This window comes from Dermacentor variabilis, chromosome 2, assembly GCF_050947875.1.
Source record: "Dermacentor variabilis isolate Ectoservices chromosome 2, ASM5094787v1, whole genome shotgun sequence".
Classification (NCBI taxonomy): Eukaryota; Metazoa; Arthropoda; class Arachnida; order Ixodida; family Ixodidae; genus Dermacentor; species Dermacentor variabilis.
In genome coordinates this window covers 258,736,991-258,764,483 of record NC_134569.1, presented here as the reverse complement: position 1 = coordinate 258,764,483, position 27,493 = coordinate 258,736,991, and the positions used below count along the sequence as shown (strand labels likewise).

The 27,493-nt window shown below is 46.9% G+C and overlaps 1 protein-coding gene across 14 annotated transcripts in view; it reads right to left on the bottom strand.

Moving 5' to 3' along the window:
* mio (GATOR complex protein mio) overlaps positions 1-27,493 on the bottom strand; it is a 560,893-nt gene that overhangs the window by 283,380 nt on the left and 250,020 nt on the right. For all 14 annotated transcript variants that reach the window (XR_012826275.1, XM_075682897.1, XM_075682900.1 and 11 more), the window contains 4 exons: positions 26,628-26,669; positions 24,037-24,092; positions 17,580-17,698; positions 5,388-5,509 (listed from right to left, as the gene is read on the bottom strand). Coding sequence is in view for 13 of the 14 variants with exons in the window: in XM_075682897.1 (XP_075539012.1) it covers positions 5,388-5,509; positions 17,580-17,698; positions 24,037-24,092; positions 26,628-26,669 (339 nt within the window). In the remaining variant the exon portion in view is untranslated. The remainder of the gene's footprint in view (positions 1-5,387; positions 5,510-17,579; positions 17,699-24,036; positions 24,093-26,627; positions 26,670-27,493) is intronic.

Below are 27,493 nucleotides of genomic sequence, written 5' to 3'. Positions count from 1 at the left end.
AATATAAATCCAAGTTCAATTAGCAAAACAGGGTTCATTTTAGCCAATATGATAGGCAGTCTTTCTATCAGCGGGGTTATCTCGATACATGTTTTGTTCTGGGACTCATGTCTGTCCCTTTAATCAAAAGAATTTCTGCTGAACACAATCAAGTGTTCTTTTTTCCCTCTGGAACTAATGAATTAGTGATGTTCTGTTGTACTGAATACTAATGAGGGTCTCAGTTTAATAGTCGACCTGTGTTTTGCTGCAATCTTTCATTTGTCATGCAGTAAGTTTTGCTTTCCGGTTTTTCTTCAAAATACATGAGGGCTATCCCAACTTTACAGCAGGTGGGTTATCATAAGGCCAAGCCAAGACAGACAAAGGACCATCAGGCACACAACTTGATCACCGCTCCATCCATAGCCTATGTGGATAGTAAAGAGCAGGTACCGTCCACACAGTTTCCTTGTTATATTCGGCATGATTTACCATGTGTAAAAAATTCTGAAATCTGCAGGGTCACGGTAAGATTGCGCAACGATTTCCCCTCCTCCGCCTTCATCCACCATGCGCACTAATGTGTGTAATTGGCCATGACTTAGCCATGACACTTTCACACCTGCTGTGTAAACCCAAAGCTAGTCTTGTAATAAAATGTTCAAAGCTACAAGAAAAAATTCCCCCCCCCCCCCCCCCCCAGTGACGGTTACAATACTCCAGAATAGTGTTTGTCTGAGCTCATTGGTTGTAGATACCACGAATGATTTCCAGCAGAACGTTCTAACATAAACAGGAAGAGATGGCAACACATGCTGGACTAGCAACTGAATGTTTATTATTGATTTCCTACAATTTATTAGCACAAGATAGCCAATGCCTCTTTTTCGTATGTTGTGCCGATTATCCGACTTCTTAGGCTGAAATATCGTCTTTGTGCAAGTAGCCCTTTTCTTTTTCTGTCAGTAGTATTTGTGGTGTACTGATGCAAGATTTCCTGCTTCTATCAATTGCCATGGCTTCTAATATCTCGCGTGTCAGCTTGCCTTCACTTTTTCCTAAAACTTTGGTGTCCTGAAATTGAACGGTGCAGTGGTACTGGCGATAATGAAAAGCGAGATGCCCAGCGGAGATTCCTTCCAAAGATGCTGCATGCTCTCTTGTCCTGTCATTGATGCACCTGCTTCTGTCAATTGCCATGGCTTCTAAAATCTTGCGTGTCAGCTTGCCTTCACTTTTTCCTAAAACTTTGATGTCGTGAAACTGAACAGTGCAGTGGTACTGGCGATAATGAAAAGCGAGATGCCCAGCAGAGATTCCTTCCAAAGATGCTGCATGCTCTCTTGTCCTGTCATTGATGCACCTGCTTCTGTCAATTGCCATGGCTTCTTAAATCTTGCGTGTCAGCTTGCCTTCACTTTTTCCTAAAACTTTGATGTCGTGAAACTGAACAGTGCAGTGGTACTGGCGATAATGAAAAGCGAGATGCCCAGCAGAGATTCCTTCCAAAGATGCTGCATGCTCTCTTGTCCTGTCATTGATGCACCTGCTTCTGTCAATTGCCATGGCTTCTTAAATCTTGCGTGTCAGCTTGCCTTCACTTTTTCCTAAAACTTTGATGTCGTGAAACTGAACAGTGCAGTGGTACTGGCGATAATGAAAAGCGAGATGCCCAGCAGAGATTCCTTCCAAAGATGCTGCATGCTCTCTTGTCCTGTCATTGATGCACCTGCTTCTGTCAATTGCCATGGCTTCTTAAATCTTGCGTGTCAGCTTGCCTTCACTTTTTCCTAAAACTTTGATGTCGTGAAACTGAACAGTGCAGTGGTACTGGCGATAATGAAAAGCGAGATGCCCAGCAGAGATTCCTTCCAAAGATGCTGCATGCTCTCTTGTCCTGTCATTGATGCACCTGCTTCTGTCAATTGCCATGGCTTCTTAAATCTTGCGTGTCAGCTTGCCTTCACTTTTTCCTAAAACTTTGATGTCGTGAAACTGAACAGTGCAGTGGTACTGGCGATAATGAAAAGCGAGATGCCCAGCGGAGATTCCTTCCAAAGATGCTGCATGCGCTCTTGTCCTGTCATTGATGCACCTGCCTGTTTGTCCTATATATCTTCGGCCACATGATAAGGGTATATCATATATTACCTCTGCTTCGCGGGTAGTGCGCTTCTTGTGGTTTATTCCGCAATGCTTATTTTGCTGGCCATTACTGACTCGTGCGCACATTGAATATGCCTTGTTTGGTGCTGAGCATGATGCCTTCCTTTCCGGCTATCGTCTTTAGCTTGTGGGTTAGGCAGTGTACTTGAGGCACAACGGTGACCTTCTTCCTTTTTTGTAGAATGTTTGCTTCTTGTTGAACCTTGCTGTTCAAGAGTCTCATATTCTTTAACAACCCTTTGGCAACTGCTGTAAGCAGGCCTTTGGGATAGCCAGCGTTGTTGAGCCTGGTTACCTGGTGCATGAATCTCTCTTCTATTACGTGATGACATGACTTCTTTAGGGTGGCCTGTAGCACTGTAGTCACGATGGCTCGCTTTACATTCTTGGAAGGATCGGAAACGTATGGCAGGAACCTGTTGCAAGAACGGGTTTTGTACTTCCAGCATGTGTGCTGCTTCTTGAGGGTGACGACCAGATAAAGAAACCCAATTCCTTTTCTTTGTGGCATTTCAAAGGTGAAGTTTAAATCCAGACATGCTTCATGGAAAGTGGTCAGGACACCTTCCCTACATTTGTTCAGCTCTAGCTCGTTGGCTGTATTGCAAAACATGAGAAAATTATCGACTTAGGAAACAATTGCTAGAACGTGGTTGTCTTTTAAGGCATCCTCAATTCTTCTGCCCGCTGCTGCAAGGAAAAGGTCACATAAGTACAGTGCAACTCGCGAGCTGATGCACACTCCGTTTCTCTGAATGTAGTGCTGTTCTCCAACACAAATAACATTTGCATTGCGATACGAGGAGAGAAGTTCGAGGAGGGTGTCCACGGAAACAGCAGCATTATTCTGGAATAGTACAATGTCTTTCGCCTCTATTGCTGCTCGTAGCACAACCAGCATACATGAATGGGGGATGGAGTAATAAATGTCTTGAATGTCAACAGAAAAAGCAGCTAATATCCCCGAATCATGAGAATAAAGGTAGCGTATTACAGCTTCCGAGTTTTTGATCTTGTATGGATCATGGATGTCGAGTCGCGACAACTGCATTGCCAGATACGTTGAAACCTGTGCCTGCTACGTGTTCCTTTCCGACATGACTCTGAAGGGAATGTTTTCTTTGTGGGTCTTTGCGGTAAAAAATGCAAAAAGAGTATTACCTTTCAAGTTCTTGGCTTGTGTGCCCAGGTGGCCCAAGTGCGTTTTGTGTTCACCTTTAGCGATGTGTGTTGTTGCGAAGTGCAGATATAGTGCATGTGACTTGGACTCCGCTACGCCATCACTCTTAACCTGTTTTCTGCAAATTCATCATTTTGGAATGCTGTCCACATGCGAGCTTTCTCAGTTCCTACTAGTACAAGCACATACAAACTTTTGCTGTATGCTTTTGTTGTATTTGCCAGCTGGGGACATATTCTGTGACGATCATTTTCGGTGAGAGTATCGGCATCAGGTGCACGCTGATTGGCTGACTGAGCAAAACCATATTAGCTGATTGGCTTGTTGAGCACTACGTCACGTGAAGGCGATAGTATTGCCGAGTGATCATCACAGAATATGCGCCCTGATTGTCCACGAACACCACTTCACGTGTGCTGCTGTTAGTGCAGGCTGTGTGCGTGATCTCGCGCCAGATTCCCGTGTATTCATCCACAGGTACGAACATATATCAAAGGCGAGCTTCCTGTGATGGCGTGCCACCTGACACCCCTCTAACTAGGCCTAACCAGTGCTGTCTTGCCAAAGCTGTGGTTTGGAGCAGAGCTAGTGAAATGCTTTGAAGTGGTGGTCTTGGAAAACGGAGGAACTATTTCGCTAACAAAAGTGAGGGCACATACCACTTGTATGCTGCGATTTCTGGACACATGTGGCTGCTTGAGCTACCGTATATACCTGCGTAATGAACGCACTTTTTTTTCCAATATACAAAAGTAAGGTTGGGGGGTACATTCATTATGCGGGGTAAATTTCATGGAGACATTTTCAAAACAGTGAAAGTTGAAAAGCAAGATTGCAATGATTTGTAACATGCATAAGATAACTTATCTTTGCAGTAAAAATACACATATACCATTTGCAAACCGTAACTTCACTCCACAGTGGAACCACCAGACCTGTCGTTCAAGTCGCTGGCCGCTTCACTCACATCGTGGTTCCCCCACGGAATAGAGAACCAACGCCTCAGCTGTGCAATGTTGGTGCAGCCTAGGCCAATCGCGTGCGGTAAAAATGAATGCGCGCTTCGAACAGCAATATCCAATCGCTCCCCAGCTCGTCCTCGCAACCGCTTCTGACAGTCTGCCATTATCGCAAGCATCCTGTTAAAGCGCGAACCTGTTTCGACAAGCACGCTGTGTGCTTATCTTTCCTCGACCATCCTGCTCATCGGCATGTCAAGGTTGATCGTTGTCCGATCAGCATTTCTGTTTTGTCAGCAGATAAATCCCATGTCCAGCAGCAGGCATATAACTCGACATATCACACACATGGAAACCCAAGGCAGGCAAAAAAGTGAGCCACAGACACGTGAATTCGATACTACGGCCGACTATGGCCACTATGCCGACCAAGTGTCGGCTGCCCCTTCTTCACTTAGACTCTCCTATGCGCTGCGCCTTGCCGCGCATCCCGCGCATGTACTCTCCTATTAAATCAACGTAAAGTATGTAAACTGAGTATGTTGCGGAGAGCCGGTTCCGTTTTTCCTCTCTCAAATTTGTGAGGTGCCTTTGCACCAGCACTGGTGAAAAGGATGTGTTAAGCATTAAGTGCGCTTGCTTTAAACACATGTGCGAGTCAAAGATTGTAGCCTCTTGGGAAAACTACAGCACGGCCGTTCGATCATGGGTCTGCACAGTAGCAAAGTTGGGGATGCGTTCATTATGCGAGGAAAAAGAAAAAACATTTTGCGACTAATTTGGGGATGCATTCATTGCATAAGTGCATTCATTACGCGAGTAAATATGCTACATGTTTTGTACACACATGCCTTCTAAAAATGTTTTGGTTACAGTGTGGTACCGCTTACAGCGTGGAAATTCCAATTCCAAAGACTTGCATTATATAAACAGTCTAAGCTATTTTAGGGCCTACTCGAAAACTTCTCTTAAGAAGAAGATTCATGAGGCACTGCTCTTTTATTATGGGACAGTTAAGCAAGTTTCATCAAAGGTGCAACAGGTTCCCTTTGAGTGCCATCTCTCAGCATTTTTGTCCATTACTCAAAGTGTGCTCTCACCAACGTGATGCGGTCAAAGACCGTGTAATCTCGGGCTGCACTGGTCGATGTGACGGCCAGCATGCGGTTCTCATCCTGGGGATGCCAGGAGAAGGAGCTCAGCACCACCGCTCCGGGAAAGGCTGCAACGACACGCGGACAGGGGCGGCTATTCTCACCTGCACCTTAAAATATCTTTTTTTTTCCTTGTCATCATTCCAACTAAATCCACTGCATAACAGCAGCCTCTGCAAGATACCTGCACTGCCCTGCGTGAAGCTCACACAGGGCAGCATCCTGCAAATGTCCTCCTTCTCACTCTCTGCTACTACAGTTTTCATTTGTGAGTTGATTGTTCCTCAGTGTTATAGCTCAGCCCATTCTGAGGGATTGGCCAAGAATCAAAAGGAGTTAAGAATTTTGAGTAGTTTCTTAGATGTTGAAATTGAATTAATTGAATCAAAGAAACGATAAATTAATGGCAATGAAAGTGGATGAAAAAACAACTTGCCGCAGGTGGGGAACGATCCCACGTCTTCGCAGAGGATCGAACACGCAATGCAAAGATGTGCGATCATTCCCCATCTGCGGCCCGTTGTTTTTCCATCCACTTTCATTGCCATTTATTTATCATTTCATTGATTCAATTAGTAAGTACAAGTAATTTCCCCTATGTTGTCGTTGTAACGTGCCAAGGGAGACGATGCTTACAGCAGCATGGTCAGTGCAGGAAAGAACGAAGGTTTATTGAGAGCGTGGCTTATAAAGACATGAATGCAGCGCGCTGTACACACTGCGCATCTGCGCTGATATAATCAGTACACGTGCCCAATAGATCCTCCCTTGGGCAACAAACAAAAGAGACTTAGATACATATACACATTTGTCAAAACTTATGACACTTGCTGAAAATGTTCATCATAATGAAGCTTCTGGGGAGGCCGGACGACACGAATCGACCTTCTAGTAGCATGCGTCGGTTGGATGCCAGGCGAAGGATCGCCGTCACTTGCTGGTAGCATTGATCCTACGGCTGTTTCTAGAGATGACGCCTTGGAGGCTTGCGCTGTTGGTTCAGCTGGTGCTGCAGGCGCCGGCGCACGGGAGCTTTCACATGGTGGAATCTCCTCGCAGTCGTCATCACTTTCACCGCTATACTGTTCACCCGTCCTAAGTAGATGTTGGCGGTTGCGCCGCAGAACACAATGATCTTGCGTTCATACCAAATAGGACCGTGGAGCAGTTTCACCAACGACCTTCGCTTTTGGGGACCACGCAGTCGCATCCTGAAGCCTCACCTTCGTGCCTTTGCGCAGTATTGGCAAAGGCTTCCCGGCCTTGCCTTGGTGGTGCTTCCTCACAGGGGTCCGGGACGCCCTACTGAAGTCAGGAAGATTAGAACGAAGTCGCCTTCTTTGCAGAAGCTCACCCGGAGAATGCCCATCTTCCAGTGGTGTTGAGCGATAGGCTAGTAAACCCAGCCAGAAGTCCTCCCTCACCTCTCGAGTCTTTTTCAGGATGCGCTTTACGATTTGGACACCTTTCTCAGTCAAGCCGTTCGACTGCGGATAACGGGGGCTGGAGGTTACATGGTTGAAGTCGTATGTTTTGGCAAAGCTGGCAAATTCATGGCTTGAAAACTGGGGTCCGTTATCCGTGCAAATTTCTACAGGTACGCCGTACCTGGCGAACATGGCGCTAAGGGCTGCGATCGTAGTTGCTGCAGTTGTGTCGTCAAGTTTCTCAACCTCAGGGAAATTTGAAAAGGCGTCGTAAGCAACCACGTACGAATTTCCAGCATAAGAAAAGATATCTACGCCGACCCTATACCAAGCACGTTTTGGGACTGGCCGCATTAAAAGTGGTCCATGTGGTTGCCTGTACGCGTACTTTCGGCAGGTTGCGCAGCTTTCTACTAGCGCAGCTATATTGCCACTCAGACCGGGCCGAAATACAAGAGTTCGGGCCCTCTCTTTGCACTTTTGCAACCCGAGGTGGCCAGCATGTATTCTGTTCAGGATGCTTTGTTGCATACTCTTCGGTATTACAACTTTCGAGCCCTTCAGCACTATTCCTTTAACGACTGACAGCTCTTTCACAAAACGCTTGAGTTCCCCGTTCAACCCGAGGTGGCCAGCATGTATTCTGTTCAGGATGCTTTGTTGCATACTCTTCGGTATTACAACTTTCGAGCCCTTCAGCACTCTTCCTTTAACGACTGACAGCTCTTTCACAAAACGCTTGAGTTCCCCGTTCACCGGCTGCCCGCTTGTTAAGCTCTTCCTCACGATCTGTAGGTATATGTCACGAGATGTTTCTTGCTGCAGTAACCGCTGCGTTTCGGAAGTGACCATGTAGCCCACCAAGGACTGCACCGCATGGATCTCCACGTCGTCTGCGGTATCAGAAGTAGTGCCAACTTGATCTTTGCCCTGGTCAGCCGTTGAGCGTGACATGTCAGCGAGAACCAGCTGTTTTCCAGGAATGTACTGGAAGACAAAGTTGTATTTTAGTAGCCGCAAGAAGAATCTTTGCACTCCCGGTGGCATGTCGGCGATTTCCTTTTGCGCAATCGCTATAAGCGGCTTATGGTCTGTTTCGATAAGCACTTTTCTTCCATACACAAATTCGTGAAACCTTTCACAGCCAAAACAAATTCCAAGTGCCTCCTTTTCAGTTTGTGCATAGGTATGCTCGGCTCAGGTTAATACACGAGATGCATACGCTACCGGTCGCCATTCACCATTGTAGCCTTGCAATAATGCTGCATTGACATCTTCCTTTGATGCGTCGCACGTTATCTTAGTTTCTCGTTGCGGATCAAAGATTGCAAGTAGGGGGGTGGTAGTCAAAACTTGCGTTAAGATTTGCCACTCTTTCGCGTGGTTTGCTGTCCATTGGAACTCTGCGCAGGACTTGATAAGCTCTGGTAAAAGCGTCGTTCACTCGGACAACCGTGGCACGAATTTGCTGAAATAGTTCAGCACTCCCAGCATCTGCTGGACGTCAGTCTTGAACGTTGGTGTCGGCATGTTCGCCAAGCTTTCGATAAGCTTTGGGTCAGGGGATATGCCCGTTCGGCTTATGACGTCACCAAGGAATTTAACTGATTTCACACCAAACTTGCATTTCTGCGCGTTGAAAGTCAATCCTGCTTTCTCGGCAGCCTTAAGCACTTCCGTCAACCGTTCGTCGTGTTCTTTTTTACTGGAACCCCAAACTAAAATGTCGTCAATGTATACCAGCACCCCAGGTAGGCCCTCGAATACTTGACTCATGGTTTGTTGAAATACCTCCAGTGCGGACGAAATGCCGAAAGGCAGACGCAGAAAACGGTATCTCCCAAACAGTGAAGAGAAAGTGCAGATCTTAGATGTGCGCTCGTCAAGCGGTATCTGATGATAGGGAGTTCGCGTCAAGACAGCTGAAGTACGCGGCATTGGCTAAACAGGCTTCCAAATCCTCACGCCTAGGAAGCGGAAAATGCTGCCGCTTTATGTACTTGTTAACAGCTCTTGGGTCCATGCACAACCATAGCGTGCCATCTTTCTTTTTTGCCAGAACTAAAGGACTGGCCCAGTCGGTAGGCTCGTTCACTTCAACAATTATGCCAGCACGCACCATTCTTTCAAGTTCCTTCTTTAGAGGCTCTTCCAGTGCCAAAGGAACTCGTCGAGCTGGTTGCACGACTGGCACCGCTTCAGGTTGCAGGACCATGCTGTATGCCTGCTGCAAACAACCTAGGCCCTCGAAAACATGCCTGAATTTCTTGAGAAGTCCGTCGTTGTAAATCTTGTCTACGGCACCTACTTTACGCTGGACCAGCCCCAAAGCCTCACTAGCTTCTAGCCCGAGTATGGCCTGACGGCCATTTTTCACAACAAAAAATGTGACCGTAGCAGAAGTATTACGAAGCCTTACTTCCTGCATAGATGTTCCATAGCACGCTATGGTAACGCCGTTATACGCCCTCGGCACCGAATTCGTTGGCTTCAACTCTCCAGCTCCCCTCAGTTGGCGGTAAATTGACATGGGAAACAGGCTTGCCTGCGACCCCGTATCCACTTTAAAGCTTATCCCGCGATTGTGAACTTGGGCTTTAACCGTCCAATCCCTTTTGTGACTAGATGTCGTGATCTCGAGGATGTCGAAGTCCTCGTCTTGCTGTTTTTTTACTTCGCTGACTACCGCTGACGCGCAACTACTTGCAAAGTGGTTCAGCTTGTGGCACAAACGACACCTCTTTCCAAACGCTAGGCATTGCTTCGGTTTATGCCAGCGATTGCACTTACGGCAGTGAAATCGTTCTTTTCCTTGCTTCCACTCTTTTGAGGGTGGCGCCGTGAGCCTCGATACGGCATCGACTCTGTCTTCTCCGCTACGCCATACTTCGTTTCGCTGTGCTGCCCTCTCCGCTGCTTTACACATTTGCTCTGCTTTTTGCAAAGTCAGTTGGCTGTCACGAAGCATTTTCTCCCGTAGTCTAGGATCGTGCGTGCCAAATACGATCTGGTCCCTTATCATGGATTCTTGCAAAACGCCAAAATTACACTGTGCTGCTTGCTTTTTCAGGTCACGAACAAATTTTTCAAATGGTTCACCCTCCGCTTGCTTTCTTGAACGGAATACATATCTCTCGTGCACTTCATTGCTCACTTCGGCACAATAGGCATCAAACTTTCTCACCACTGTACTGTAGTCGGTCTTGTCTTCATCCAGCGCGAACTGGAAGTTGTTGAAGACATCCAGCGCGTCGTCACCTGCCATGCTCAGCAGGAGGGCTGCCTTCGATGCTTCCATTTACAGCCGGTCCTTTGCCGCCGTTGCCTGCAGAAATAACTCAAATTTCTGCTTGAAACGCTTCCAGTTTTCCGTGACGTTACCCGTCAGCCGCAATGGCGGTGGTGCCTTCAGCAGGTCCATAATGCGTTCTTCGCGGGTACGATTCCCCTCAGGCGTCGACAGGCAGCGGAGCAACTTCTGACACCATGTAACGTGCCAAGGGAGACGATGCTTACAGCAGCATGGTCAGTGCAGGAAAGAACGAAGGTTTATTGAGAGCGTGGCTTATAAAGACATGAATGCAGCGCGCTGTACACACTGCGCATCACCGATGCGCATCCGCGCTGATATAATCAGTACATGTGTCCTATACAGTCGTCGGTGTCTTTGCTTGTTGGCTTCTGATGATATTGTTACGATGAGTTGCGAAGAAATGGTTTTATTTACAGGAGATGGACGATGGTCGTAGCGTGATTGCAGCACAGCCCGGCCTCTCAAACTCCTCGTTCTCTTCGTCTTCTCTTTCTTTTCTTGTCGGTGCCTTTCGTATCTGTTACATTTCCCCGCAAGCAGACGAAGCCCGTGGGGCGAGTCAGGATGGACAAGCAGGGTAGAAAGGCTTCAGGCGAGCAATATGGGTCAGCTGAGTTCTGCTTGATCGCCGACCATTGCACAGTAGGCGAGCTATGACGTAAGTGAGTTCGCTCAGGCGGTCCACAACTACAAATGGGCCTGAATATTGTGACAACAACTTTTGGCACAATCCACGCTAGCGTTGCGGTGTCCAAAGGAGGACTAAGTCACCGTTTTGCAGCGATACTTGTACATGACGGTCGTCGTATCGCTCTTTCGAACGACTTTGCGAGGCCAGAGTACGAAGACGAGCTACTTGATGCGCTTCTTCGGCGAGACACAAAGTCTTCGATACAGAATCATCACTGCGCAGAACGAAGGGTAAGAAAGTGTCCAGAGGGCTTCGCGGTAACCTTGCATACAGGAGATAAAATGGGCTATACTTCGTGGTTTCGTGCTTCGCCGTGTTGAATGCATAAGTGATGAAGGGCAGCACATCGTCCCAGTTCTTATGATTGGAGGAGACGTACATGGCAAGCATGTTAGTCAGCGTTCTGTTTGTCCTTTCAACGAGGCCATTGGGCTGTGGATGATACAGCGTGAAATGACGGAACTGAGAAGTGCACAAATGAAGTAACTCTTCAATGGCATCAGCCGTGAACTGGCGACCACGGTCGCTGATGATGACACGTGGTGGGCCATGACAGACCACGGAATGGAGCAGGAAGACCGCCACGCAAGCAGCGGTGGAAGATGGTATGGCTGCAGTTTCTGCATACCGTGTAACATGGTCTACGCAGACGATTATCCAGCGGTTCTTGTTGTTAGATAACGGGAATGGACCCAAAAGGTCAATGCCTACTTGCTCGAACGGCGTACTGGGCGGTGTCAATGGCCGAAGGGTACCCGGGGCTGCGGTGGTCGGTCGCTTGTGACGTTGGCATGTTTCACAACTAGTGACATAGCGCTTGGTTGTTTCGTACATCTTGGGCCAGTAAAAGCGCTCCTGCATGCGGTGCAGCGTTCGTACGAAGCCGAAATGGCCGGATGTCACATCGTCATGCATGGCGCGTAGAACGTCGGAGCGGAAACTCTCGGGGACAACAAGCAGAAAACGCGCTCCATGCCCGGAGTAATTAGTTTTGTACAGCAATTTATCACGGACAGTAAAGCGACCACTGCCTTTAGAAGTACGGGCGGCGACAAAAAGCGGATCAAGGGTAACATCATCCCGTTGTTCTCGCTGAAAGTCTGCCGCGTCAGGGAACGTAGGAGTAACAGCAGCGAGACAGTCGTCAAAATTCTTAGCATCGCAGTCGGTAGTCGCAAGAGGAATCCGAGAGAGGCAGTATGCATCAGCGTGACGACGGCCACTCTTGTACGATACCACAAAGTCGTATTCCTGGAGGCACAGCGCCCAACGTGCGAGGCGACCAGAGGGATCACGCAAACCGACCAGCCAGCATAAAGAATGATGGTCGGTGATAATCTTGAATGGTCTACCGTAAAGATAACATCGAAACTTTTGTACGGCGAAAACGGCTGCCGGGCATTCCTGTTCCGTAACCGTATAATTGCGTTCAGATTTGCTCAGACAACGGCTGGCATATGCGACAACATGTTCTGCGCCACTGTGACGTTGTACAAGCACCGCTCCTACCCCGATTCCACTCACATCAGTGTGAACTTCAGTCGGGCAAGATGGATCGAAGTGACGCAAGAGGGGTGCTGACGTTAGTATAAACTTCAGTTGAGAGAATGATGCGTCACACTCTGGTGTCCAATTGAAGGATGCATTTTGTCGCAAAATACTTGTCAATGGGTAAACGATGTCGGCAAACCGGGGAACAAAACAACGAAAATACGAACATAGGCCAATGAATAAGCGGAGTTCTCGTGCTGACTGCGGTGGCTTGAAGGAGCTCACTGCTTCAATCTTACGAGGATCGGGTCTGATGCCATCCGACTAAGTGTCCCAGGACCAGTGTTTGACGTTCGCCGAACCGACACTTAGTTTTGAGTTTAGGACCAGTCCAGCTTTCTCAATGCAGTCGAGAATGAGGCTGAGGCGTTCGTTATGTTCTTCAAACGTGCGGCCAAAGATTACAACATCATCGAGGTAACACATGCATATCTCCCACTTTAGACCACGTAGCACTGTGTCCATGAATCTTTCAAAGGTGGCAGGAGCATTGCAAAGGCCAAAAGGCATAACATTAAATTCGAATAGGCCATCTGGAGTCACGAAAGCGGTCTTTTCCTTGTCGGCAGGGTCCATAGGTATTTGCCAATACCCCGATCGCAAATCAAGTGTTGAGAAGTAAGAAGCAGCGTGTAAGCAATCAATGACGTCATCGATTCGCGGTAGTGGATAGACATCCTTCTTCGTCACTGCGTTTAGATGTCTGTAAACCACGCAGAATCTCCAGGAGCCATCTTTTTTTCGGACCAGGATTACTGGGGCTGCCCATGGACTAGATGACTCTTGAACGACACCTTTGTTCATCATCTCCTTGACTTGCTCGGCAATAACTTTGCGCTCGGACGATGACACTCGGTAGGGCTTCTGGCGGATGGAGTGTGCTGAGCGAGTATCTATTCTGTGACGAGCGCGGGACGACGGTAAATGAAGGGGTGCATCTCCATGCGTGAAGTCGAATGCGGCCTCATGCCTGGCAAGGACTTGTACCAGTGCTTGCCGTTCCGATGTACCGAGAGCCTTGCTGATCATGCCAAGCATTAGCTCTTCAGAATGGCGATTATCGCAAGGAGAGCAAGCTGTAGAGACGTCCATAGTGAGTGCCGCTATTGAGCTACATGCGGCTTCATCGAAAAGAGCGATTTTCATACCGCGAGGAAGGACAACCGGTGTGGCGGAACAGTTCAGCGCCCACAATGTGGCACTCCTTTCGTCATGCACACGACAGAGCAGGGCACAAGTATATTTTTTAGCACAGTTTATGCGGAGAGGCCTAACTACAAGGTCAACACAATCAGCATCAACAGTAGTTGTAGAAACACGAACGGGCGTCAGGCACCACGATGGTGCAATCACTTCATCAATAACACTGAGTGTGTCTGTGTCCCCGTCTTCACCACCCAAGCTTTGTTCGGAATGTGCTGATATAAATAACTTGTTCAATGCGATTTCGCCACAACCACAGTCCACGGAAGCGCCGCACTGTTCAAGAAAATCGATACCAAGAATAACGTCGTGCGAACAACGAGAAAGAACAAGGAATTCCGACACAAACACTTTCCCAGCCAACAAAACACTCACAGCACAAACACCAAGGGGATGAAGCCACTCGCCGCCTACTCCAAGAAAGGTAATACCGTCGTTCCAAGAAAACATAACTTTGTGGCCTAGCCGGTTTTTGAAAGCGAGGCTCATCACAGACACAGTCGCCCCAGTATCAACTAACGCCATGGTCGGTATTCCGTCAATCGAAACATTCACTTTGTTTTTGAACATCACAACAGGCAGAGGTATTTCTTGCAAAGACCGTCCGGCGACCACATCTCCACAGGCCGCGGATGCTAGTTTCCTGGCGGCAGTGAGGAAGAATGGCGCCAAGGGGATGAAGAGCGACGGGGACGGTTATTTGGTGGCGTCAAACTCCGCTCAGATGCTGGCGAATTGCTGCGCCTGGTCTCGTGTGAGAAGTGGTCCATTGGGAGCAAATCGGTCGTCCGCAAGTCATATGAAGTACGAGTTCTCGGTGGCGAGAACATCGGTGGTGTCCTACATGATTGACGGCCTTGGCGACAATACTGAGCTATATGGCCTGTGGAACCGCAGTTGTAGCATACGAGAGGGTCGCGGTTCACAGCGTCTTCCTCGAAACGAATGGTAGGCGGCTGCGGTCGTCGAGAAAGTTCGTTGTCATGTGGATAACGTGTCTCTGCTGCTTGCTGAAATCCGTTATATCGTGCATAAGTCGCGTCGTGGTAGTAGGGTCGGTGCTGTTCTTGTCGCGGCCTGACAGAAGTCACAGGGCCTCGGGGGTGAAAACGCGGCTGCTCTCGTTGTGGCCGAGCGTCATAGGTAGGGCCTCTGTCGTAGTGACGTGGCTGCTGTCAGGGCGCGAGTTCATAATCCTCAGTTACGGGGAGAAGGATGCCACATTTGGCTCGAAATCTGGTGATATGCGGAAGCTATGAGTGCCTGGATGTGTCACTTGCGCGTGCAGGCTAGCTCTTCCCGAACTATTTGTCGGATCGTTGATGCCAGATCGAGGGGCTGGTTGGTGTCCACGCTTGCAACTGTCGTCACATTGGCTAGCCTGCCAAACTTCGGCGTGATGCGCCTTGTCTTCAGTTGCTCGAAAGTACGACAGTGCCGAATGACGTCAGCGACGAAAGAAAGGGTGTCTTTTGCGATGAGGAAGTTATAATCATCCTCGGCAATTCCTTTTAGGATGTGCCCGACTTTGTCTTCCTCGGACATTCCAGAGTCCACCATCCTACACAGTTTTATTACTGCCTCCATGTAGGTCGTGCAGGTTTCGCCTGGCACTTGCGCACATTGCAGTAGCGTCTGTTCTGCCCTTTCCTTTTTCATTGCGCAGTCGCCGAATCGTTCTTTGATTTCCGAAACAAACCTTCCCCATGTTGTGAACGTTTCCTCGTGATTGTCGAACCACAACAACGCAGTATCCGTTAGAAAGAACACGACGTTCGAAAGCTGAGAAGCGCTGTTCCATTTGTTAGCGGCACTCACCCGGTTATAATGGATGAGCCATTCCTCGACGTCTTCGTCCGATCTTCCGGCGAAGGGACGCGCATCTCTCAGTTGTAGAACGGAACTGGTCGGCGCAGCAGTGGGAATGAGCCGTTGTTCGTCTGCGTCGTGGGACATATTCAACTCCGGTGGATTCGGTGGGAGTCCAGCAAGGCGACGGCTCCGTCGAAGAACTTGTGATTCAGCCTCCGTCTTTGGGTGTCGATTACCCAGCACCTTCCACTACAACTGTTACGGTGAGTTGCGAAGAAATGGTTTTATTTACAGGAGATGGACGATGGTCGTAGCGTGATCGCAGCGTAGCCCGGCCTCTCAAACTCCTCGTTATCTTCGTCTTCTCTTTCTTCTCTTCTAGTCAGTGCCTTTCGCATCTGTTACAATATGATTAATAAAAATCGGGCCCCTCGGTTAACACCCTTTCTTCTCGTAAACACATGGGGCAGTAATAAAAGCAGTAAGAAACATTGCATTAAATTTGTTGACTGTGTGACATTATCGTTTACTGCATACCCTTTTCATGTGTCTGGTCTTATGTAGGACAGTCAGGGTGATGCATAAATGATATTGCCACCGTGTCATCATGTCGTCTCTGTGTGAGCGTGCTAATAATGTAAATAACAAAACAGGAGGAAGGCTGCCGAAGCACTGCAAGCGCGAGGCACTGTTCCACAAGAACCAGGAATAAATTGACGCCATTACAGAAGCTCAGAAATTTTAAACTTAGAGGACAGGCATGCCAGTGTGGCATAAATCATACTTCACTAAAGTAAAAGTTCGGGCTAGTTGGTTATGCATGATCATCTAATAACAGCATGTAAAACGAGGAACAGACATGGCGCAGTGCTCATGCCTCGTTTTACATGCTATTGTTAGATTACCATAAATCATGCTGTCAGCTTAAGAAGAATTTGCGTTTTCCAGAGGCAACACATGCATAGAGTAGCCTGTTTCGAGAGATGCGCAGTACTTGCCTTGCCATGTGTTATGAAGGCCACAACTTTTTTCAATATTATTGTCAGTTTGCCAGGTGTGTGCACCTATTTTAAAAGCCTGGCCTGGCTTCCTGTCCTGTCCTGTCAGTCTGTCTGTGTTTTTTACAACTCTAACAGTTTCTCGCCAACCTGGGTCACTGTGTGGTCTACATTCGAATGGTTAGAGCATCACTTAAACCATTTCGTGCCAACTTGTGCCACTGGGTATGCACCATTCATTAATGGCAAAAAAATAACAAATAACTTAATACTTACATGTTGCTTGGGCGCAATCGAACCTACGTAACATATCCAGACAAGCTTCTCGGAATGCATATTTTTACACAAGTGCCACGCATGGACTGCATGGCGGTGGCACTGAGTGACCCCAACCTGTCCAGAGCCTGGCTGCACGCATGTCTCGCATGTGATGACGCATCTCTGTGGTGGCAGCATGTTGTGTTGCTACTTTGCTGCACTCGCATTAACATCGGCATTCGTGGTGACATGGGCAATGCCAAAATTTGCTTTTCATTGTCCTTGTCCAAACATACCATGTAATCTATACTAACGGCACACAAGCCGGCCTAGCTAGTAACCTTATCAAATTCAGTTTTAGTAATTAAAACAGTGCTACTTCATAAGACCAGATCCTGTAGGTGGAACCGCAAGGAGCCAAAGCAATACACAAAAACGCTTTAAAGCAGATGAAGCCACTGATGATAATATATCCAATCAGTTAAAAAAAATTAAATTATAGGGTTTTACGTGCCAAAACCACTTTCTGATTATGAGGCACGCCGTAGTGGAGGACTCCGGAAATTTCGACCACCTGGGGTTCTTTAACGTGCACCTAAATCTAAGCATACGGGTGTTTTCGCATTTCGCCCCCATTGAAATGCGGCCGCCGTGGACGGGATTCGATCCCGCGACCTCATGCTCAGCAGCCCAACACCATAGCCACTGAGCAACCACGGCGGGTATATCCAATCAGTTTGTGAATGAAAATGTACTGAGAACTTGGTTATGAACATGTATGGATACTAAAAAAGTTTGTAGTAGCGACAGGGTGCAGACCCAAAGCGGAAGAGAGGTGCACTACATCACATTGTTTGCAGCACATTCAGAGAGATTGGAACTTACGTTGCACAGTGCGTTCTACCATCGTGGGCTCCACATCATCAGCCACACCCTGCGGGTGCTGCACATCGTACAGCTTTACCACATGGCTGTCCTTGGTGAGAAGGCTGAGCACATTGGACCTGCAATATTTTCCTTTGCATCAGTGAGCACTGCAAGACATCCTCAATTACAACTCCCCCAGTTTAGGCCTTTCAGGGACCCCGCAGAGCTAAAAATGCCTCCAATGAGACTGCGATGGGCCATGCAAAGGCTTTAACCCATTCAGACACATTCTAGCATTTGCTGTGTGGTCTTAGTGAGCAATGAACTCTCTGGCTGGACATCTGATACAATCATATCGACAAACCACTGAGCCCCATACACCAGCTCCCACAAATTGCAGAGGCAGAAACCCACTGCCATTTTTCGTGGAGTGCTTAAATATCACTTAATGACCACAAGAACCTACCCTGACTCAGTATGTTAGCACAAGATTGTCAGAATAATTTCGGGGTGCCTTTTAAGCTCCTGAACAAAATGGAAATTAATGTGCACCCGATTTTTTTTAGTCTTCTCTTGTCTTTCTATCTATTCTACCCCTTAGCCCGTCCCCCTGTGCAGAGTAGCCAACTGCACACTTAAGGGGAGACACTGGTGTTTGATTTTTTTCTTTAATTTTTGTCGTATACAAATGAAATTTTCAGGCAAGGTATACTTTAGCCTGCTAGAAGCATATATGCAATCAATTTTTTCTTATTTTAAGTAGTTTTTGAGATAATTAATACTTTCTGGAAATCAATTTGCCCAACTTATCAACGATTTTACCACTGAATATCAGAGCAAAATTTATATGTACACATACTAGAACAATCAGAGATCACAATTAGACCATCACTGTAATTTTAGCTCTATTGTTACAAAAGTTAATGCCATATCTAATGTGGTGGTTATGAAGCTCAAAATTCTTCTCTGTTGTATTGCCCCACAAAAAATTCTAGCATAAGGGATATCATATTCTATTAGTTTTATTGTGTGTAGAAACTCATAAGCTTCGGAATGCAACAAGAATAATTGAAATCGGACTATTACATCAAAAGATACTGTGAGCAACAGCCCGTGTCATAAGTGAAATGCAGCTTTTGAGAAAACGCAAAACGAAGTTCCAGAACATGACCTAGATTTATTCTTAGCAATTACAGCAAGAAATTCAAGTCCACCTTGCACTAGAAGCCACCAGGCATATAATCACCATCGCTCTCTCTCATGCGCCTCTTATTTATGGCATGCATGAAGTTTTCTGCTCTGGCGTACTTCTTGTCAGACGCTACTAGCCGGTGTGGTCTTTTTCAGCCTGTATTCCCCTCTTTTTGGTGAGCTCCATCTGGTGCTTATGTCATCGCAAATGGCACAGTTCACCACTAGTTTCACGGCCACTTCATATTCCCAGTCGCCCTTTAACACGTTCAAAGGGCCACGGCAGAATTCGCATTTCGCGCACCGAAGCAGGCGATTTAGAGCCGCTAGGCTTAAGGCACGTTCACACCGAAGGCGGAGCGTACAAGCAAATCCGGCCAAGCGGCCTCGGATTTTCCGCTTTGCGGAAAATACGCGGCCGCTTGGCCGGATCGCGCTCGGATCGATTTTTTTCCGAGCGGATAAGTTGGCCGCTTTGGCCGCAGCCAATCAGAACCCGACATTGTGGAAGCGCTGGTGAAGGAATGTAAACGAATGTCTTTTGCTTCTGTTATTCAAAAGCGTCAAAATGGCAAGTTGGGCTAGTTAGTTGGGATTGATAGTAAAGTTTGTTACAGCGCAACACAAGACGAGGACAAAAGAAGGTATAAAACAACGACACGGCGCCGTGTCGTCACTTTATACCTTCTTTTGTCCTTGTCTTGTGTTGCGCTGTAACAAATCTTGAAAATCGACTAGACAAGTGGCGAGTAAAATGCCAACGATCTCGTCTTCTTCGTCTGAGCTCATCATTTTGCAGAAGTAGATAGCGGACGGGAGCGCGCCAACCCACGAAGAAAAAAATATCGAAAGTGCGCGCACAAACCCAAAGTGCCGCGAGATGGCGGCAAATCCCTGAAATTGCTGAAGAAATTGCGAGATGCTCCGCCCTCCTGGCGGCGCGGATAGCCAGACAACGCGGCCGGTCTGAACAAGCGCGGGCGCTCGCCGCCTCGCCGCTTTGAAAATCCGCTTGTCCGCTTAGACGCTCCGCTTTCGGTGTGAATGTGCCTTCAGAATCGTAAACGCGGTCTCGCTCGCCGCCGCTTCCGGGGAATCTCCGATAAGTCACAGCTTTCGGCGGGTAGCTGATAACGAATATAGCTTCTGTCGTTCCTCCTCCGCGTGACGTTCAATTGCTACTTGTTCGGCTTCTGTGATGAGAAGCGTGTCGACGCGCATTGCTGGCCGCAGCTTCGGTTGCTGCCGTTCGCACGCTGGCGCATGTCGCTGTGCTGACTGCCGTCACTGCCGACTCATCCGGCGCCACTTGGGCATCCGAGAACGTCGCTTGCGTTTTTTCCCGAAAGCATGAGGCGTCGCGAACTTCCGTCGACCGCCAGCCATCGTCGCGTTGCTACGGCGAGCTAGACTGCGCAGAGACTGTGTGCAAACCACGACGTGGTGCAAACTACGTCTAACATGGAGTCTCGCATCGGAGAAACGAAACTCCCGGTCGACCAATCAGAGATCAGGATTTACCCCACGTGGTACAAAGGCGCCAATGCCGTGCGAGTATTCCCCTTTTTTCGATGGATGGATGGATGGCGGCTATACCCTTTGTAACGGGCGGCGGCTGGCGCCACCTAGTCTTTTTCTCCCCCTCCTATTTTATTATTATTATTTTTTTCCCTTTCTTTATATCCTCTTTTCCTTAACCTAGTTTTCACTCCCCTCCTTCCCCCAAACTAACTATCTAAAACAGTAGAGGAAACATTATCTCCCCGGTTTATGGTATTATCTATCCCTTGACTTCCTCCACCAATCCTCTAGCCTCCCCTTCGTTACTGCCACTCTTTTCTCGTCTATTTGCCCTCGTTCCCCGGGAAAACCTAATGCCCCTTCCATATCTGCCACTGTTCCCTCTGCCAGGGTCGGGCGAAGGTCTGTGCATCTCAGCACTATATGCTCAGTGGTCTCCATTTCGGCTCCGCAAGCTGCACACCGAAGGTCCACGTCTTCAAATTTAGCCCTGTATGTTTTCGTTCTCAAAACCCCCGTCCTAGCTTCGAATAATAGTGAGCTGCCCTGCGAGTTATCAAATAAGAGCTCTCTCTTAATCTCCTGTTTTTGTGACCTATACATTGATAGCGCTGGCTTTCCGAGCATTCTTTCTTCCCACATTTTTCTTTCAGTCTCCTTCACCTCCTTTCCCACACTAGAACCACGTTGGACCCCCTCCCTCGGCTGTAGGTATCTATTCCTCAGCTTCCTCGTTCTGAGTGTCCACTTTGTGTTCAAACTTTTCATGCACAGATATTTCTACACTTTTCCTGCCCACCTTTTTTCCTCCAGTGCTGGGAGTCTCTGTTCGAATTTTAGTTTACTTATTGCCTCTCTACCTTCGAATGACGTCTATCCCATGTCCCCCTGCACTCCCTCATTAGGGGTGTTCCCGTGTGTTCCTAAGGCCAACCTGCCTACACTTCTCTGTCTCGTTTCCATGCATGCCTGAACTTCCGATTTCATGAGCAGTACTGAATTTCCGAATGTGAGGCCAGGTACCATAACTCCTTTCCATACGGCCCTAACCACCTCGTACCTATTATAGTTCCAAAGTGCCTTGTGTTTCATTACAGCTGAGTTCCTTTTCACTTTTTCACTCATAATTTTTTCCTGTTCTTCCAAGTACTTTTTGCCCTCGTTTAGCCATATGCCCAAATACTTGTATTTTTCAACATGATCAATCTTAGTGCTTTGTATTTCCAATGGTTCCCCCCTTTCTTCATTGTATACCATTATCCCAGACTTCTCTCTACTGAATTGCAGTCCCAATTTTTCTCCCTCCTCTCCACATATGCTCATTAGTTCCTGTAGCCCTACTCGGGTGTCAGCAAGCAGTACAATATCATCTGCATACATCAGTCCGGCTAGTACTTGAGCTACCTTCTGCCCTTCCAGCATATAGCTTATGTCAGTTCCTATTGTGCTCTGTTCTAGTCTCTTTTCCATTTGGCTCATGTAGATCATAAAGAGCAGAGGCGACAATGGACAGCCCTGCCTGAGACCTCTTCTTATTTTAGCTGGCTTTGTAGTTTCCCCCTCCTATGTTATCTCTACCTCATTATCTGTATAAACTTGTTGTAGGAACTCAATCATCTTTCTATCTAGACCATATTCCCTCAACTGGCTCCATAACTTTTCTCGGTTTACATTATCATAGGCTCCTCTAATGTCTAAAAAAGCTATCCATAGCGGTTTCTGCCTGGCTGTCGCTATCTCTATGCACTGTGTTATAACAAATAAATTATCATCTAGCCTTCTGTTCCTTCTAAATCCATTCTGCAGTTCTTCCAAGATCTCTTCACGTTCTGCCCATTCCTCCATTCTCTTGTTCACCATCTGCATTGCTACTCTGCATATGACTGATGTGATAGTTAATTGGCCTGTAGGATGTAATGTTGTCCTTGCTTCCCTTACCTTTGTAAACTAATATCATTCTGCTTGATTTCCAGTCCTGTGGAACATCTCCCCCTACTACTATTTGTTCAATATGTTGTCGTAATTTTAATTTACTTTTCTGGCCTAATATGCTTATCAATTTCACAGGTATGCCATCAGGTCCTGTCGCTGTTCCCACGGGAACCTTCTGTTCAATTCTGTCCCATTCCTTACTTGTTATCTTTCTGTACTCCTCCTCTAATTCTGTCCTGCTGTTGTCATTGTTCTCCATTTCGCTACCCACTGGCTCTGCAAATGCTGCCTCTATTGTTAACCTAATATATTCCTGAGCTTCCTCTCCCTCTACCTTTGTTCCTTCTGGTGTGGTCAGTGAGTGCTGAACCACCTCTGTCTTCTTACTCTGTTGCTTTATGTGTTCCCAAAATTTCTTAGAGGCATTTCTGTCTTTCTTTCATATCTCTAACATCCACTGTACCCCAACTTTTGCTATCTTGGCTTGAATTAATGCCAATGCTTCTCTTTTCATTGCAAGGTAATCCTCCCATTTTGTCTCCACCTCTTCTGGTGTGGCTCCCCTTTTCTTCGCTGCTCTGTGTTTACTGCACGCATCTTTGCGTTGTTCTATGGCCTCCTTAACTTCTCGGTCCCCCCAGCTTTTCGGTTTATATTTTCCCTGCTTACTTCCTAGTTTCCTAATCTGTCCCTTCTCTAGCTCTCGTTTAAAAATACCTATTAACTCGTCGTATGTCCATGCCCTTTGCGGTTGCTTGGATACCATGCTTTCAATGTTTTTGGCCACTTCTTGTAGCTGCCTGTCATTCAATTTGCTCATACCTTTCCTTTCTTTAGTTTCTACCAGTGGTACTGTCCTTCCAAAACTGATTTTGATTCGTTTGTGATCACTCCCCAGGCTTTTTGTACCTTCCTCATCAATTTCCATACATCCCAACCGTTCATACAGCTTGTGGGACATTAGGCAGTAGTCGATTGTCGAGTGGGTGCTATTTCTTTCCCATGTTATTTTCCCGTCGCATTTAATTTCAGTATTAACTGGGAACTTTTTTCCTGGGAAGGCCAAAAACAAGTCTTTCCAACAGGAGGCGACATCTGTTCAACGCAAATTGTCTGTCCCCCTAAGGTCCGCCAATACAGATGCTGCCACTAAAGTGGTTGCTACATATTGAGGTCACCATAATGGCCAGGTGCATGCGTGCTGAGTGGTCAAGTTCGAATTATCCAGCGAAGGCCAATTTTAGGATTGAAATAACGAAAGTTGGGGTTCATAGCATGGGCACCTGCAGGGGCCTTTGGTCGCAATCGAATTTACCGAAAAATTTAATTAGTGGACTCAAATTAATGGAAGTATACTGTAGCGTGAATGCATAGCCCTCAGGAGAGATAACTAAAAGATAAGTCACATTTATATACACGACACATCAGCATACCCCCAGTGTAGCTAAACATTGTTGGTCAAGCACACACGACTCTTTAGAAAGGGTGCAGCACTGGCTTAGTTGGAGCATCTTGATAGAAGTGAATTTCCCTTAAAGAATGCAAGAAAACAAGGAAGATGTGCAACACTATTGCGCCGGACTGACAAATGAATCTGTAACAATAGAATGCCTTAGTTTCCTGTGCTGCTTGATTTCAAGTTATAATTGCAGAGCTCCAGTTCCTTTTCTTGTCGTTTTTTGTGGACCTTTGCTGCATATAGATGAGTGAACCACTTCCTTCTCTACAACGCTGGTGCCCACGTTGAGCTTCTTTGCCGGCAGCTGCTGTAGGAGCTTTTCAGTGTGGCCCAAGCGCACAGCGTACAATCTACATCCCCCCCCCCCCTTACCTCATTGGCGACCAGGCAATCTTTACAATGTTGCCGTTTTCTGTCTGTGTAGTTACCTGGAAACCTTCTCGTTAAGGCTGGATGCAGAACTGTGCAATACAAAGCAGATAGCTGACAGCATCCACGTGCTATATTACTTTCTCACATTTCTATGCCAAACCAATATATGTGATTGCATCTGTGGAAGAGGTCCACTGTCAAGAAATGATGGCAGCAATAGTATTTGTTGCATTTACAGAGAAGGAATAAATGTGGGTGGAGGGTGGGGAGGGAGAGAAACGCCACAAGCACAGTAGTAACTGTTTCACTTTCCAGTGGACACATCACGAGTCTCTCTGTACAGGAACAGAAAAGGAGGAAAGTTAATAAAAAAGCAGGCTGTAAAGAAAATAAGATATAATTGAAAACAAAGGGACATAACTAAACACAGTGGAAAGGTATGAGAATAAAAGAAGTAGGTAAATAAACAATCATGTCATCAATAACTAGACAGAAGTGGAATTCCACAGCACGACATTGTTCTCAACCATGATGCTTCCCAGAGTGTCATGTGCTTGTAGAAGGTTCCTAGAGTGGAACCTTCCACAAACGTATGACAGACGGCAGAAACATGCAAGAGACCTATGGCGCCAACACATGCCTGAAAAGCAGCAACTCCCACCTGCGGACGCGTGCTCCCCACAGCGCAACCATGCCCACGATGGGGCGCACTCTGCGGTGCACTAATAAAAGCCCAAACTGAGCAAACCCAGAGAGATAAGAAAATATGCTTTTAGAAATATACAACAGATGGTGAAACTACCTGAGAGCTCGCTAAGTTAGTCAGAGCACACATCTGAGCAGAGAGAGTGGAGAACATGCGGGTACGTTAGTGACATGGCGAGACAAAAAACCCAGGAACATACCCGTACATCAGTGACACTGAAAGGGTAATTAGTCAATTATGCTTATTGATCTGTTGTTCAAGTAGTGTCCACCAATTCGAGCAAATCTAGCTCAAGGATTAGAATTTTGATATTTATTACAGCCAATTTTTAAAATTTCTGCGTAACTCACTTTGTGGCACACGGAGCGCACTGGTTGCGCAAGGTATTTGAGGACATAACGACGACTTCAGGAATAACACCAATATTTCAAGCAAGATTTGATATATTTGTTCCAAATATCTTACACTGATTCTTTTACTGTTGTTTCCTCAGACTGTTCTTCAATGTACCACTTGCAGCCCCAATAAATGGCAGAATCTGGCTCAAATCAGACAGTGAATGTTGATGTTGGTCCGTACTTCCACAACAGCCACCTTTGGAGAGTTTTTATCATTGTGTGGCAGTTTGTTAGCCTCCCTTCATATATAGCAGTGTAATAGGTTTATCTATTGGTAACTACTAAGATGCCACATTGAAGGTGACATGGCCACAAAAGCTTATAGCCAGCAATTCTTAGATTGCACAGGCCCCACGAGAAGCAAATCGCTCACACTTGGGAGTGGCACACAATGTCCTCACACGCAGACTGCCACCTAAAGTGGCTCGGCAGTGGCCATAATGGGCTCTGCATGGTTCCCACTTGTGACGCCAGCTGGAAAAACTCAACCAGCTGACTGATGTCTGGCCATTGCCAGCACTGACCTCTTTGTCACAGATAACAATTAGCCATGAGGTCACCATGAAAACAAAGTTTTTTTCACTGTGATTAGGTATTGATCTCCGAGTCACTGTGATTGGTGTGCAATGCGACTAAGAGCGCATGTGGTGTCATGTAGTGTACCAAACTGGAAGCTTCTACCCTGGAATAAATGTGCTAAATAGCTGACAAAGACGTTGGTGAACATCAAATTAGATGCAGATACAATGAGAATGTTAATGCATTCAGCCGTTAATTTCTTTTATTTGTCATTCATACATGAACCTGTACAAGATCTTTATGGCGGCCTATGGTGATCTGAAGCTACATCCTCAAATACCTTGCGCCAGCTGTACGTAAACTCGTCCTGCCCTTGTGGAAGGAATGCTATGTGACATCAAAAAAGATATAAAATCAAATTTTGGGGTTTTACGTGCCAAAACCACGATACAATTATGAGGCCCACTATAGTGGCAGACTCTGGAATAATTTCGACCTCCTGAAGTTCTAAAATGTGCACCAAATGCATGGTACAACGGGCGTTCTTGTGTTTCACCCACATCAAAATGCGGTGAAGTCGGCGGCGGGGATTTGATCCTGTGCCCATGGGTATAGCAGCGCGACATCAGAGCCATTAGACCACCATTGCGGGTATGTGTCACGCAATCGTAAAGGTGCTGGTGTATTGACTCAACATTGAAGGCAACAAAATGCGCTGACCCTGAGGGCAGTGCACCATGTAAACTGGCCAAATCCTGAAGGCAGTGCATCTGCTATGTGCCATTTTTTCTCAGCATATTCTGCTGAGCTCACAACAAGAACAGCAGTGATGTTTTATGTGCCACCTGTTGTGCTCTACTCTCCTCACTGGTTTGACACAGAAAGAACTGATGAAAAGTTGCTGGAACAGGCAACGAATGCTCTGTACTGAAAGAAGCATGCCAGATTCTGGGCCCCACAAAGGATACAGGTTTCTCAAAGTTTCGAGTATCCCAAAGCACGAGCTGGTTCTGAAAGAAATCCATATTACACCGTGATTACCACAATGGACAATCAGTGAAACAGAGGGGCAAACTTTGAACACAAAGCTTTTGAAGAAGCAGCGTCATCTGTGACAAGCACTGCTATCGGCACTGTTGTTTGACATTGTCGTCAGTCCATCCTGGTTCCAAGGTTAGAAGCAAGCCCATACAATACAAATTGTTCCTATACAAACAAAATAACGGCAAGTCACGGTATCCAGACAGCCTTCTCAGTAGAAGTGCTGCTTGCTGTGCCAGTTGATTTATACTGAAACTTGATAAAACGAGCGAAAAAATTGAGATGCAAACATGATGAAAAGTGCTGTAATATCTCTTTCTGTCGTGTTTATGTCCCAATTTTATCACTGGTTTTCGCAAAGTCATCTGAGCTCAAGTTAAAGGTGAACCAGGGAGAGCAAGGCAAGTAGAAACTCTATTTCTATGTCATGGGGCTTCCCATGTCATCATGCTCTAGCCTGGAATTTGTACTCAGTCTGCACGAGATATGACTAACTTAAATTATGCACTTCAGACCTGAACATGGCTTTTTCTTGAATTACCACATTTTCTCACATGATGGTTATCAGAACTTTTTCTATTTCCACATTTCTAGCAATGGCAGCTGTAGTATAGTGCCGCCCCCTGTCAGATTTCGGTGTCGTCGTACATGTATGTTTTGTAGTTGTTTAGCTAGATGGCGCACCCCCCTTCTGTCATGTGACGAGCTTGGGCCAATCTGGAGGTGTCATCTAGCGTGTGAAGCCTTTATAAGTAATAAACGGCCGTGGGTCGGCCGAGTCTTCGTTCCGGTT